This window comes from Tursiops truncatus, chromosome 10 (genome assembly GCF_011762595.2).
Source record: "Tursiops truncatus isolate mTurTru1 chromosome 10, mTurTru1.mat.Y, whole genome shotgun sequence".
Classification (NCBI taxonomy): Eukaryota; Metazoa; Chordata; class Mammalia; order Artiodactyla; family Delphinidae; genus Tursiops; species Tursiops truncatus.
Window position 1 is genome coordinate 67,483,147 of NC_047043.1, and position 14,289 is coordinate 67,497,435.

General features: G+C 41.1%; 1 protein-coding gene across 2 annotated transcripts in view; it reads right to left on the minus strand.

The window, feature by feature from the left end:
- Positions 1-14,289, minus strand: part of DCP1A (decapping mRNA 1A) — a 57,345-nt gene that overhangs the window by 5,990 nt on the left and 37,066 nt on the right. For both annotated transcript variants that reach the window (XM_019947506.2, XM_019947507.2), the window contains one exon: positions 9,800-9,913. In XM_019947506.2, coding sequence (XP_019803065.1) covers positions 9,800-9,913 — 114 coding nt within the window. The remainder of the gene's footprint in view (positions 1-9,799; positions 9,914-14,289) is intronic.

The following is a 14,289-nucleotide window of genomic DNA, read 5'->3' on the forward strand; positions in this document are numbered from 1 at the left end:
ATTATATTAGTTACAGGTGTACAACATAGTGATTCAATATTTTTATAGATCGTACTTCATTTAAAGTTATTATAAACTATTGGTTATGTCCTCTGTGCTGTACAATATATCCTTATATCTTATTTATTTTATACATAGTAGTTGGTACCTCTTAATCCCCTACCGTGATCTTGCCCCTCCCAATTTAATCATTTTTTAAATAGCTAGCCATTCCTCCTTCCTACTCCCGAATCACAGAATCCTTAAGAAAAAGCGAAGCATTTAAGCCTGAACACGTTACATTTACATATAGTCTAGTGATCTGGTTTACTGACGCCACTGCAACGACTCAAAGGAGAAATATTCGTGCCTCCCACTTGTGAGCTTTCCTGCCCCTTCCCTTCAAGGACTATTGCTGAATTCATTTAACCTTTATTTGCTGAGTATGCACAGGGTGGCAGGTCCTGCTCTGACCTGGGCCCAAAGGACATACCAGGAAGTAATGACAAAGAGTCCTACCCTAACAGAGCTTACATTCTCATGGGAGACAAAGTACTCTGAGAACACAAGCAGCCTCAACTTACGGTTTTATCCCTAAAGTGTATGGACTTCTTAGTTGTTTACATGAAAAAAAAATTCACTGAAAACACATGATTTTCAGGGCCCCAGAAAGTCTATAAAGGCCTTAAAGTACACTGCATCTGAAATACAATGATGATAACACTATGGTATGATCCCATTTCTATAGGAAAACAAGCTCAGTTTTCCCCCAATGTTTGCTGCGTCCATTTGACAAATAATTAATGGTCTTAACCAGGTGCCAGGGGCATTGGGCTGTGAAGGGTGGGGAGAAGAAGAGAGAGGGAGCTTCTGGGCAGCAGGCTCTTAAGGGAAGGGGGTTAGGGATCCCCTCTGTTGAGAGACAACAGGGAAGGGAGGACTGAGGATGCAGGGGAGCTTACACATAAGGGACAGAAAAAGTTTCGGGGTCGCCGCTGTGCACTTTCTCCCTGGTGTCAGGGCAGAAGCACCTGCTGGGTGAGAGAGAGGTGGCCGGGAGAGCGTAGGTGGTGCGGAATAGCTGTTGTGGAGGAAGAGGCAGAGCCTCCTCAAGTTGTAAAAAAACCACAACTTCGTACCAAACCATTCATTATATCTTAGAAAATAGTCAATGAAGAGAATTCTATTAATATTAAAGCTAACATAATGTATCTTGGCAAGTTAATGTGACGAGAGGCTTTGTTTAGGTGAAGGAACTCTCACGTGGCACATTCAGGCCCCCGCTAACAATGCTGTAGCGAGACTAGTAAGACTGTCTTGTCACAACACTTTCTAGCACTTCAAGGGATTTTCCAGATTCACAGTCTCACTCCAAATACTAGGCAGCACTAACACCTCATCATAAACTGTGGATGTGAAGAACTGCAAAAGACTTTATATGGTTTAATATCCTTACATTTTTACTTCTGGAAAACTGCAGAGCTTAGGGTCGGAAATAACAAGTACCTAGGTTCAAGTCCCAGCTGTTAACTCGTAAAATTACAGCATTTCTATGTAGTGCGCTCATTTGAAAACTGAGGGCAACTGTGGCTAATTGCCTCACAGATTTGTTGTAAAAATTAAGTTCTCGATATAATGTCTGCCCAATGTCTGCTTGTCTGCCCAACAAGCATTCAATAATTGGGAGTTGGCTATTATCATCATTATATGAACCCAGATACAGTCTTTTTTTTTTTTTGCTGCAAAAAGCTTTATTGTTTCCATTTGGTCCAAGGCTTGGGAGATGGGTCCAGGGTGGTTAAAAAGCTGCCTAGTGGCTGCAGAGAGGGGCTTCAGGCAGAAGCCCTGACACCAGAGGGGCTCCTCAGAGGCCGCTGGGCTCTGGAGGCTCTTAATCATGCTTGAGGGTGAGACTTTCGAAGAGATACTCGCCCAGCCCAGACTGGGGACCAAACAGCTTGCGGAGGTTGGTCAGGCGGTGACTCATCTTCTTCATGAGTTTCACCTCCTTATCTAGGAAGTGGCTCTCCAGGAAGTCACAGAGGTGGAGGTCTGGGCGGGCAGAACCCAGGGCATGCAGATCCAAAAGGCCTGGTTCAGGTTCTCCTCCACGAGAATGGCAGCTTCCAAAGTGTCCTGGGTTTGTAGCCCACTCATCTTGAGATGGCTTCTGCATGTCCTCGAAGAGGGCACGGCTGCCACACTGGTTTTGCATTTTCAAGAGACGCTGGGCGCCCTTGCACTTCTTCCCCACCAATTCACAGAAAAAGTGGCCCATGTCCTCCAGAGCCACGTTGTCGTGGTTGAAATAGAAGCCCAGAGAGGAGGTAGGTGTAGGAAGCCTGCAGATGCATGCTGACCAGGCAGCTGATGGCAGCCTCCACCTTGGTGGAATAATTCTGACGAATCTGGGAGCTCAGGGTTGATCGGTAATGAGGAGTTATGCTCAAAAAATGGTGTTAGCTGGTCCTGGTGGCCAAGGATAGCTGAGTGGCTGATTCTGAAGGTTGAGACTGGAAAAAAGGTTGGAGGGTGGTCGGAGGCTGGAGCAAGAGGCGTCCCTGGGTCTCTTCCGTCCAAACACTGTTGAAGCAAGAGACAGATCTGCGGGACTGGTGAGCACATTGCCCCACATATACTCTTTAACAGCAATTATGATAAATCTGTGTGTGGATATGTTTTAAAGAATATCAAATAATATGTGGGGATATTAAAAATCTATTAAATCCTTTTAGAATATCATCCCCTATAATGCAAAATAATAACAAAACCACTTGATGGGATATGGAGGCTGTGCTATTATAAATCACCCCATTGTTCCCTGAGGCAAGGAGTCATTAAAGACACAGCTGTTTGTTTAGAATTCACTGGTAACGTTTCAAATCCATTCAAAGTAATCTGAAATAGACAATGAATTCTGATATGGGACAGATGTCTCTTTCTCTCTGTCCAGGCCACATAACTGTAGTAGAATGCACAGGTTCCAACCCCAGGCTGAACACTGTGATCTACTCACTTTTGGATCCCTGGCATCATAAATGTCTGCTGATGAGCAGAGAGACAATTCCTTCCCCCTTCCCATTTCTAAAAGTTATGGTAAAATATACATAACAAAAGTTACCAATTTAACCATATTTAACCATATTTATACCTAAGTGTAAAATTCAGTGGCATTCAGAATATTCACAATGCTGTCGATTTACACAAGTTTTTCATCAACCCTAATAGAAACTCTGTACCCATTAAACAACTCCCTATCTTCTCTCCCGGTCACCCCCAATGCCCCACCCACAGACCCTGGTAATCTCTATTCTACTTTCTGTATCTATAAATTTGCCTACTCTACCTACCTTGTTTAGGTGTAATCATACAATATTTGTCATTTTGTGACTGACTTAATTTCACCTAGCATGTTTTCAAGGTTCATCCATGTTGTAGCAGGTATCAGAATTTCATTCCTTTTTATTTTTTATTTTTATTATTATTTTTTTGGCTGCGCCTCGTGGCTTGCGGGATCTTAGTTCCCTAACCAGCGATCAAACCTGTGCCCTCTGCACTGGAAGCGCAGAATCCTAACCACTGGACCACCAGGGTATTCCCACAATATCATTCCTTTTAAAGGCTGAATAACACTCCATTGTATGTATATACCACATTTTGTTTATCCATTCATCTGATGATTGACAATTTGTTTCCACCTCTTGGCTGTTATGAATAATGCTTCATAGAACATTAGTGTAAAAGTGTCTGTTTTAGTCCTTGTTTTCAATTCTGAGGAACAGAACTGCTGCATCATATGGCAATTCCACATTTTAACTTTTTGAGGAACCGCCAAACTGTTCTCCAGGGTTGCTGTACCATTTTACATTACCATAACTCTTGTTGGCCTTTTGTGTATGTTATTTGGAGAAGTTTCTATTCAGCCCTTTGCCCGTTTAAAAAATTGATTTATTTATTTACTATTTTTTGGCTGCACCATGCAGCATGCAGGATCTTAGTTCCCAGACCAGGGACTGAACCCATGCCCACTGCAGTGGAAGCTCGGAGTCTTAACCACTGGACCGCCAGGGAAGTTACCCCTTTGCCCATTTTTGAGTTGGGTTAATTCCTTTTTTACACATCATGTTTAGAACAAAATGGTGAAGACTGCTTGGCAAAAGAAGTGCTGGAAAACTACACTAATTCTTATTCATTAATGCAAATTATGTAGTTTTTTTTTTTGCCACGCCACACGGCATGCAGGATCTTAGTACCCCAACCAGGGATTGAACCTGTGCCCCCTGCAGTGGAAGTGCGGAGTCCTGACCACTGGACTGCCAGGGAATTCCCAATTACGTAGATCTTAACCACCATATTTTTTTATATATATGTGTGTGTGTGTGTATATATATATATATATATATATATATATATATATATATATATAAACACGCACAAACCAACATTTAGACATACCTACTTTAAAAAACACAGACCACATTGGGACTATCTTGCAGAAACTTAAGAGTCTTTTCCAGGGAAGAATACTATTGTATGTTATAATGAAAGGAGCAATCCAACAATAGGACATGGAGACGCCTCACCATGAAATACACCTTAGGCTTCATAAATGACACGATCCAGGTAGCAATTTTTATCTATCTAGTGGAACACAAATCAACTTTTGAACAACTAACATTACACACATTTACATGTGAAATGTTTCTACACTTACACTTAAAAACTGGTATCTCTAGGGACTTTCCTGGTGGTCCAGTGGTTAAGAACCTGCCTTCCGATGCAGAGGACATGGGTTTGATCCCTGGTCAGGGAACTAAGATGCCACATGCTGAGGGCAACTTAGCCCGCGGGCCGCAACTGAGTCTGCACGCCGCAAGGAAAGATGCCGCATGCCACAGCTAAGACCCGACAGAGCCAAATAAATAAATAAATATTAAAAAAAATAAATTACCTTCCAAGATGATTAGAATGGTGAATGTCTTATGGGGTTTGATGATAACGTTTATTTCAGTATAGAAAAACAGGGCTTACTTTGAAGTATAAATATTTACTGTATAAATATTTACTAATAAATATTAATAAATATTTACTGAATTAATACATACATCTAAGACTGTTGAAAAAAACTGGTATTTTTTTTAAAAGTCTCTCTAAATCCTCCATTAAAAAAATATATACATATTTATTTATTTTCTTTCTTTCTTTCTTTTGGCTGCGTTAGGTCTTAGTTGCTGCACACAGAATCTTTGTTGAGGCATGCGAGATCTTTCGTTGCAGCACGTGGGCTTCCCTCTAGTTGTGGTGTGCAGGCTTCAGAGCGTGTGGGCTCTGTAGTTGTGGCGCGAGGGCGGGCTCTAGCGTTGAGGCACGAGAGCTTGGTGGTTGTGGCACACGGGCTTGGTTGCCCCACAAATCTTAGTTGGAATCTTAGTTCCCTGACCAGGGATCGAACCTAAGTCCCCTGCATTGGAAAGTGGATTCTTTACCACTGGACCACCAGGAAAGTCCCCCAAACTGGTATTTCTAATGGTATGAAATCTACTTCATATTAAAAAATGGGACTTCGCCGGTGGTCCAGTGGGTAAGACTCTACACTCCCAATGCAGAGTGCCCGGGTCTGATCCCTGGTCGGGGAACTAAATCCTGCATGCATGCTGCAACTAAGAGTTCGAACACCGCAACAAAGGAGTCTGCATGCTGCAACTAAAAGATCCCGCATGCCTCAATGAAGATCCTTCGTGCCGCAATTAAGACCTGGCACAGCCTAAATAAATATAAATAAGTAAATAAGTAAATAAATAATGAAACCATATGGTAGAATGCTGAACTCTGACGGCAAAAGCAGCAGAAAGTTTCCAATTTCTCCATGCTGCCTCCCTGCAGCTTCTGCCAGGCCAGAGACAGATTCTCACATTTTCTCTGGAATAGGGTGTGTGGTAAAGCTTTAGGGTTTCAGAGGTATCTCACATGAGGCAGAATAAATGAGGTTACGAGGGCAATAAGAGCTATCATAGACAGAACGCTCATTACACATGAGGCCCTGTGCTACACACTTTACACGCATTACTCTATTAATCGGTGAGGGCAGTACTATTATTATTGCCATTTTATAGATGATGACCAAGTACAACAACAGAACCAGACTCCAACCTAGTTCTAACAAGACAGTCCATATTCTTAACCATTATGCCACCATCCTGAGATGTCCATCAAGTAGATGACAGGTTACCTACTCAACTGAATGGTGATATGATCCTCTGGGGAACAGAGGTGCAGCTAAGACTTGAATAAATAAGAGGTGGATACAAGTCAAAAGGTACCAACTTTTGGAAATATGTAACTGGCTGAATCAGTCGCAAGAGGCTGAGTAGGCAGAGCATGCGTCTCCACACAAACTCCCCAAAGCTTTATAGTCTCTGAGTTGTACAGGACCCTCTCTATGCTTCTCTGCCTCTGACAAGAAAAACTGGCTGCATTCCTCTAGTAGCTGGGCTTATTTATTCATGGATTCATCTTCCATCATCCATAGAAAAGGTGAAATTTTATTCTTTACTCATCTTTAAAGACTGGATTCTGAGTTCTGTAATGCCTCACTTAAATCAAGTTTTAGTCTGACCATGCCCCTGGGAAATGGAATTCAATGAGTGACACCATGTATGGTACTCAAAAAAAATTCTAATAAACTGTATCAGGGGACTTCCCTGGTGGTCCAGTGGCTAAGACTCCGAGCTCCCTATGCAGGGCGCCCGGGTTCGATCCCTGGTCAGGGAACTAGATGCTACATGCCGCAACTAAACATCCCGCTTGCCACAACTAAACGATCACACGGGCTGCAACGAAGATCCTGCATGCTGCAGTGAAGATCCCGCGTGCCACAATGAAGACCCGGCACAGCCAAATAAATAAATAAATATTAAAAAACCCCTAAGAAACAAAACAACAACAAAACTGTATCAGGTTTTCCATTGTTCCTTCCTCACCCCATAGCTCTTGCTATTTAGAGAACTTCATATTTCTGTTTGGATTTATTGTGTCCATGTCAGATTTCCTACCTGATAGTGCCCTGAGCACACTAGAAGATACGATTATTGTTAACCACAGGAACCAAAAAAACAATACAAAACAAACTAGAGAAATAGTCCCAAGGGAATTTTAATAAGTAAATTATGAAACTGAAATAAAATATAATACTAGTAAGGCTTGACAGCATTACTTGCTCCTCAGCACTAGATGGCAGTGTTACTAAACCAACATACAATCTGCATGCAGGGCCGATTATGGATTTTAGCTAATTTTAGACATGGCTCTGACAATATCCAGATCTCAATATTTTACAAAATGCTGTCACTTTGGCTATAAAATGGAGTTTCTGGGGGTCCATTTCTTCATTTAGATCTCACAGTAAGTCTGTGAGTTAGGCACTGCCAAGAATCCTTAATCCCATGATTCAGAAGGAAAGGGGAAGTGACTGGCCCACTGGCTGATAAACCAGACCAGAAGGAATCTGCTCCTTCCCTTGCTGCCTCTCTTAACATATATTTTTTAAAAATTAAGTTTTATATAGCACTGCTTTTTTCTTTGATTTTTTAAAAACACAGCATTGCTTCTAATATATGTTTGACCTTTAGGATCCTAAGTCCAAATACAGTAAAAATGGAGCAAAGGAATGTGGTATACAAAATGGGTTTAAATTAATTACCATCTACATACCTAAAAACTTTATAGATACATTGCTGATGGGAATGTAAAATGGTACAGCCTCTCTGGAAAACAGTATGGCAGGGCAGTTTCCTATTAAACTAAAACATGCAATTACCAAATTACCCAACATTTGCACTCTTGGGCATTTATCCCAGAGTAAAGGGAATTTATGTACAAAAACCTATATACAAATGTTCATGGAAACTTTATTCATAATAGTCCCAAACTGAAAACAACTCAGATGTCCTTTAACAGGTTAATGGTTAAAAATGTTAATTCCACTCAGCAATGACAGGGAACTACTGATATACATAACAATTTCAATGAATCTCCAGGAGTTATGCTGAGTGAAGAAACATAATCCCCAAAGGTTATATAGTATATGATTCCATTTATAGAAAATTCTTGAAATGACAACATTACAGACCTGGAGACAGATTAGTCACTGCCAGGGGTTAGGAATGCCAGAAGAAGGCTGGGAGGGTGTGACATATAAGTTTGTGCAATAACAAAAGGGCAACACAGAGGATTCTTGTGGTGATGGAAGTCTTCTGTATCTTGACTGTGGTGGAAGACATACAAAGCTCTACATGAGATAAAATTGCATAGAACTCAATAAACACATGCACATACACACAAATGAATATGAATAAAATTGAGGAAATGTGAACAAGATGGGTATATTGTATCAATATTCTGGTTGTGATATTGTACTGTATTTTACAACCTGTTATCAATGGAGTAAATGGATAAAGGGGACATGGATCTTTCTGTATTATTTCTTACAACTGCATATTAATCTATAATTATCTCAAAATAAAAAGTTTAATTAAAAAACTATGGTTTTCTGGGACTTCCCTGGTGGTCCAGTGGTTAAGACTCTGTGTTCCCAAGGCAGGGGGCCGAGGTTTGATCCCTGGTCAGGGAAGATCCCACATGCCATGGAGCAACAAAGCCCATGTGCCACAAATACTGAGCCTGCTCTCTAGAGCCTGTGAGCCACAACTACTGAAGCTTGTGCGCCTAGAGCCCGTGCCCTGCAACAAGAGAAGCCACCGCAATGAGAAGCCCGTGCACCACAACAAAGACTAGCCCTGCTTGCTGCAACTAGAGAAAGCCCGCGCGCAGCAACAAAGACCCAACACAGCCAAAAAAAAGGGTGGTGAGGGACTTCCCTGGTGGCGCAGTGGTTAAGAATCCTCCTGCCAATGCAGGGGACACAGGTTCGATCCCTGGTCTGGGAAGATCCCACATGCCATGGAGCAACTAAGCTCGTGCGCCACAACTACTGAAGCCCATGTGCCTAGAGCCCGTGCCCTGCAACAAGAGGAGCCACCGCAATGAGAAGCCCGTGCACCGCAATGAAGAGTAGCCCCCACAATGAGAAGCCCGTGCACTGCAATGAAGAGTAGCCCCCGCTCATCACAACTAGGGAAAGCCCACGTGCAGCAACAAAGACCCAACACAGCCAAAAATAAATAAATAAATACATTTATTAAAAAATAAATAAATAAAATAGGGTGGTGAGAGAGGCTCTCACCTTTATGGAAGACACTAGAGATCTGAAGGAAGAAAGGAAGCAAGTTACTTCTAGGAGGGAAGTCTTCCAGGCCAAGGGAACTGTAAGTGCAAAGGCCTGTGCTGAGGCAGGGGCATGTGTGGCACATTTGTGGAAAGGCAGGAAAGCCAATGAGGCTGGGAGCAAGGCAGAAAGGTAGAGGATGAGGCCAGGGTTAGGGGGGCCAGATCAGGTAGGGCCTTGTAGGCCACTGCCATGACCCTGGCTTTTATTTGAGTGAGATGAGATACCACTGGAGGAAGGCCATGATCTAACTTATGTTATACCAGGATTACTTTGGCTGTTGGGTTAAGAATAGGGGAGGGAGTGGCAAGGGCAAATGCTGGGAAACCAGACAAGAGGCTACGGCAAAATCCAGATGCAAGATAGTTTTACATGGACCAGGGGATATGACATAAGAGGATGACATTACATTGCTGCCTGTACATACATACTTTGACAGATGAACAACAAATCAAAATTGTACTGCATTAAAATCCTTACAAAATGTTGACTCTGTTAGGTTACCTTAGGTGAAGTTAGGGCTTTAGCTGTACAAACCTTATCTTGGGACCCGGATGGCATCTCTTCTAGAGTCTCGGTGCTTCCCAGATTGGAGATCTGAGTACTTGGCTGTAACCCAGGACTGGAGATATTTGAATTGCCCATCTGATTCTTAAATTAGAAGGAAAAGTATATCAGGTGAAAAGCTTGCTATTCTTTGGCTCACAAAACAGCATTCAAGGTTACTAGAAATATTATTTTAAAAGTCAAGCATAAAATCCCCCCAAATGTTTGCTCTGGACCTACATGTAAATTAACCTGTACAATAAAATTTCTAGAAAGCTGAGCACCTGATTTTAGACAATAGTGTTAGTAACAACTACTATTTTTATAACCCCTTTAAGGAAAAGCAAATAGCATTACTTTATCATGTACTCTTTTCCATTTTATTTTTTAAGTTAATATATGGTGGAATTAACTTTTGGAGTGCACAGTTCTATCTGTGTACCTATCGCCACAATCAGGATATAAAACATATTGATCACCCCCCAAAACTCCCTCGTGCTATCCCAATGCAGTCATGCCCTCCCTCCACTCCTGGCAACCAGTGATCTGTTCTCTGGCACTAATTCTGTTTTTTCGGGAATGTCATATAAATGGAATGCTGGCTTCTTTAACTTAGAATAATGCCTTTGAGATTCATCCAAGCTGTTGTATGTATTGGGCTGGCCAAAAAGTTCGTTTGGGTTTTTTCCATAACGATCTTAAAGTTTTTTAACCATTTACCTATAGGAGGACATTTGTGTTGCTTCCAGTTTTTGGTGACTATGAATACAGCTTCTACAAACATTCATGTACAGGTTTTTGTGTGGACAAAAGCTTTATTTTCTAGAGTAAATTCCTAGGAGTGGTAATTCTGGGTCATATAGTAAATATATATTTCTTCTAAATTTTTGTACTTTTATTTTTTACATTTAGATCTACTGACCCATTTTAAGTTGATTTTTATATAAGGTGTTACATTTAGGTTGAGGTTCATTTTTTTGGACATATGAATGTACAAGTACTCTAATACCATCATATATTTTAAAAATTGAATTAAAAAGGTCTTTAGGGACTTCCCTGGTAGTGCAGTGGGTAAGATTCTGCACTCCCAATGCAGGGGGCCTGGTTCAATCCCTGGTCGGGGAACTAGATCCCGCATGTATGCCGCAACTAAGAAGCGTGCATGCTGCAACTAAGACCCAGAACAGCCAAAATAAATAAATTAATTAAAAAGTCTCTAAACATCACTATCACAGATGACAAAACATTGTAATAAAGTGTTTAAAAATTCCTGTTAACTTGTATCTTTGTTCTTAGAAAGAATCCTAAAAAAATGATCACTAGATGGACATGGAATTTTTAGAAACTTATATATTTAGGCTATATAATCGAGCATCTAGTGAGCATTATCTGTGTCAAAATAGACACCAAAACCAGTTTAGAACAGTCAAGGGACCAGACTTTTTAAAAACAGAAGCTCCAAACTTTAGTTCAGAGACAGATTAACTTTCTTGACACCATATTATAAAGATATGTGCCTAGTGCAGGAGTAGGTACTGAATGTGAAATGAATGGATAATATGCATTTTTTTCCTATTCAAATGACTTAGTCCTTGTATTATTTCAGAACACCATTTACTCAATGTTACGCATTTAAGCAGAGGTGAAATAGTCTGTGAAAGCTTATAAACTGTCTTATCTTCTAACATACCTCTTTATGCAACACCACCATCAACCAGTATCAACACCTTATGGGGAATCCTTGGAACTGAACTGTATTAGAGAAAATATAATGGGTTGGCCCAAAAGTTCGTTCCGGTTTTTCCACAAAATGTTACGAACTTTTGGGCCAACACAATATAAACTGAAAACACTGCTCACAACAAGTTCTTAAGATGGAAGGTGCAAATGTTCAGGAGCATCTTTAAAATTGGGAGTTTTCACATAAAAATCCTGGCTTGTCATTTTCAGAGAGAAGCTGAATAATTTGGCACACCAGCCCATTTGGTAATGACTGGTTATAGCTGAGCTGCAACTGACCAGATGACACAGGGACAGGCTCGCTGTTGGTTTTACTTCCACTCTGATTCACTGTGGGTGCCACTGTGGCCCACCTGGTTTTGGGACATGTGAGTCTGCAATACTTACTTAACTCAACATAAGCTATAAGATGGGTTGTACTTTAAAAGGTTTCCAGAACTTCAAATATTTTATTACACTTATGCAGGGCTGTTCTTGGAAGGTTTGTTTGTTTGTTTATTTATTTATTTTTGAGGGTTTATTTTGGGTTTGTTTGTTAATGATAGTAACCAGTATTCATAAGAATTGGGAGAAATGGACAATCAGAAACAAACTTTTTTTTTTTTTTTTAGTTTTGTTTTTGGCTGCGTTGGGTCTTCATTGCTACGCACATGCTTTCTCTAGTTGTTGTTGAGCAGGGGCTACTCTTTGTTGCGGTGCACGTGCTTCTCATTGCGGTGGCTTCTCTTGTTGTGCAGCACAGGCTCTAGGCATGTGGGCTTCAGTAGTTGCAGCATGTGGGCTCAGTAGTTGTGGCTTGCGGGCTCTAGAGTGCAGGCTCAGTAGTTGTGGTGCACAGGCTTAGCTGCTCCGAGGCATGAGGAGTCTTCCTGGACTAGGGATCAAACCCGTGTCCCCCGCATTGGCAGGTGGATTTTTTTTTTTTTTTTTTTTTGCGGTACGTGAGCCTCTCACTGCTGTGGCCTCTCCCGTTGCGGAGCAGAGGCTCCGCGGCATGTGGGATCCTCCCGAACCGGGGCACGAACCCGTGTCCCCTGCACCGGCAGGCGGACTCTCAACCACTGCGCCACCAGGGAAGCCCGGCAGGTGGATTCTTAACCACTGCACCACCAGGGAAGTCCCACAAACAAACTTTTGGGAAGATAATTTTACAGTATTTGGTAAAAACCTTAAAAATGTCAAAATCCTTTGATTTACCAATTCCATTTCAAGTAACTTATCTTAAGAGAAAATTAATGCTAATTAATAACAAGACAGCTACCAAAGGTATACTTCTGAGTTCTTAAACGGAATTAGAAAAATCTAGGATATTGTTTATATAAGGCACAGAAATAAAAATATACAACTATTAACATCACAGTTTGCTTTTTCAAAAGCTTTTCATTCTACCAAATGAACTTTCCCAGGGACTCCCTGTGAGATAAATATTGTCACAAAAAGATACTGTTCTTTGGGAAAAAAATAGGTTACAAAAAAGTTAATGAAAAAGTAGTTTTAAAACTAATTAATAAAACTGTGTACTTAAATATTATCACACACATTGGGACATATTTAGACAAATTTGTAGAAGGATAAATAACAAGGCATTAGTAGCAATTATTTCTAGGTGGTGGAATTATTTTTTTTCCCGTTTATTATAATTTTAAAATATAAAGTTTTCTATAATTAATATGCACTGCTTACATAATAAGAAAAATAAGTGTTCCTTTTTTTTAAGAACAAAAAAATCCCTTCCAAAATCTAGGATTACATCCTGTGGCTAGATGTGACTCAGAATGGGCCAACCTTAGTCAAGGCCTGTGTTTCAGCTATCTTTCTTTACATTAAAAACAGGAAAGTTGGGGGACTTCCCTAGTGGTCCAGTGGGTAGGACTCCGTACTCCCAATGCAAGGGGCCTGGGTTTGATCCCTGGTTGGGGAACTGGATTCCACTCCACATGCATGCTGCAACTAAGAGTTTGCATGCTGCAACTAAGAAGTCCGCATGCCGCAACTAAGAAGTCCACGTGCTGCAACTAAAAAGATCCCACATGCCACAACGAAGATCCTGTGTGCTGCAGCTGGGACCCGGCACAGCCAAAATGAATGAATAAATAAATAAATGAATGAATAAATAAATATTAAAAAACCCAGGAAGTTGGTTAAAACAAACTACTATAGGACTTGGGGAGAAAATGTTTATTATAAAGTGTTTTTATTTTCAAATAGTCTCTATTATAAATTCTTCACTCAAAAGTCTGGAATTTCCGACTTCCCTGATGGTCCAGTGGTTAAGAATCCATCTTGCAATGCAGGGGACGCCAGTTCGATCCCTGGTTGGGGAACTAAGATCCCATATGCCAAGGGGCAACTAAGCCTGCATGTCACAATTAGAGAAAAGCCTGCACACCACAACAAAGCAGAAGAGCCCGTGTGCCGCAAATAAGACCCGACGCAGCCAAAAAAAAAAAAAAAAAAAGTCTGGAATTTCATTCACTGTATTATATACACTGGACAGGGGAGATTTAGAATTGGGATTAAATTCCATCACTGAGGCCTAGCTTGTACCCCTGCTCTTGAAATTATCAATCTCCCAAGTCTCTACCTAAAGATAAAGGGTCCATCTGGAACCATCAGCACCAGAGAAGAGCCCATCCAAACTCTAAGATGGGAATTCATGGGCCACTGCTAATACTAACTCCATTTGATTAGATGATAGGCAAGTGCAGACAAGAAACGAAACTCTTGTTTAAGGAAGCGCC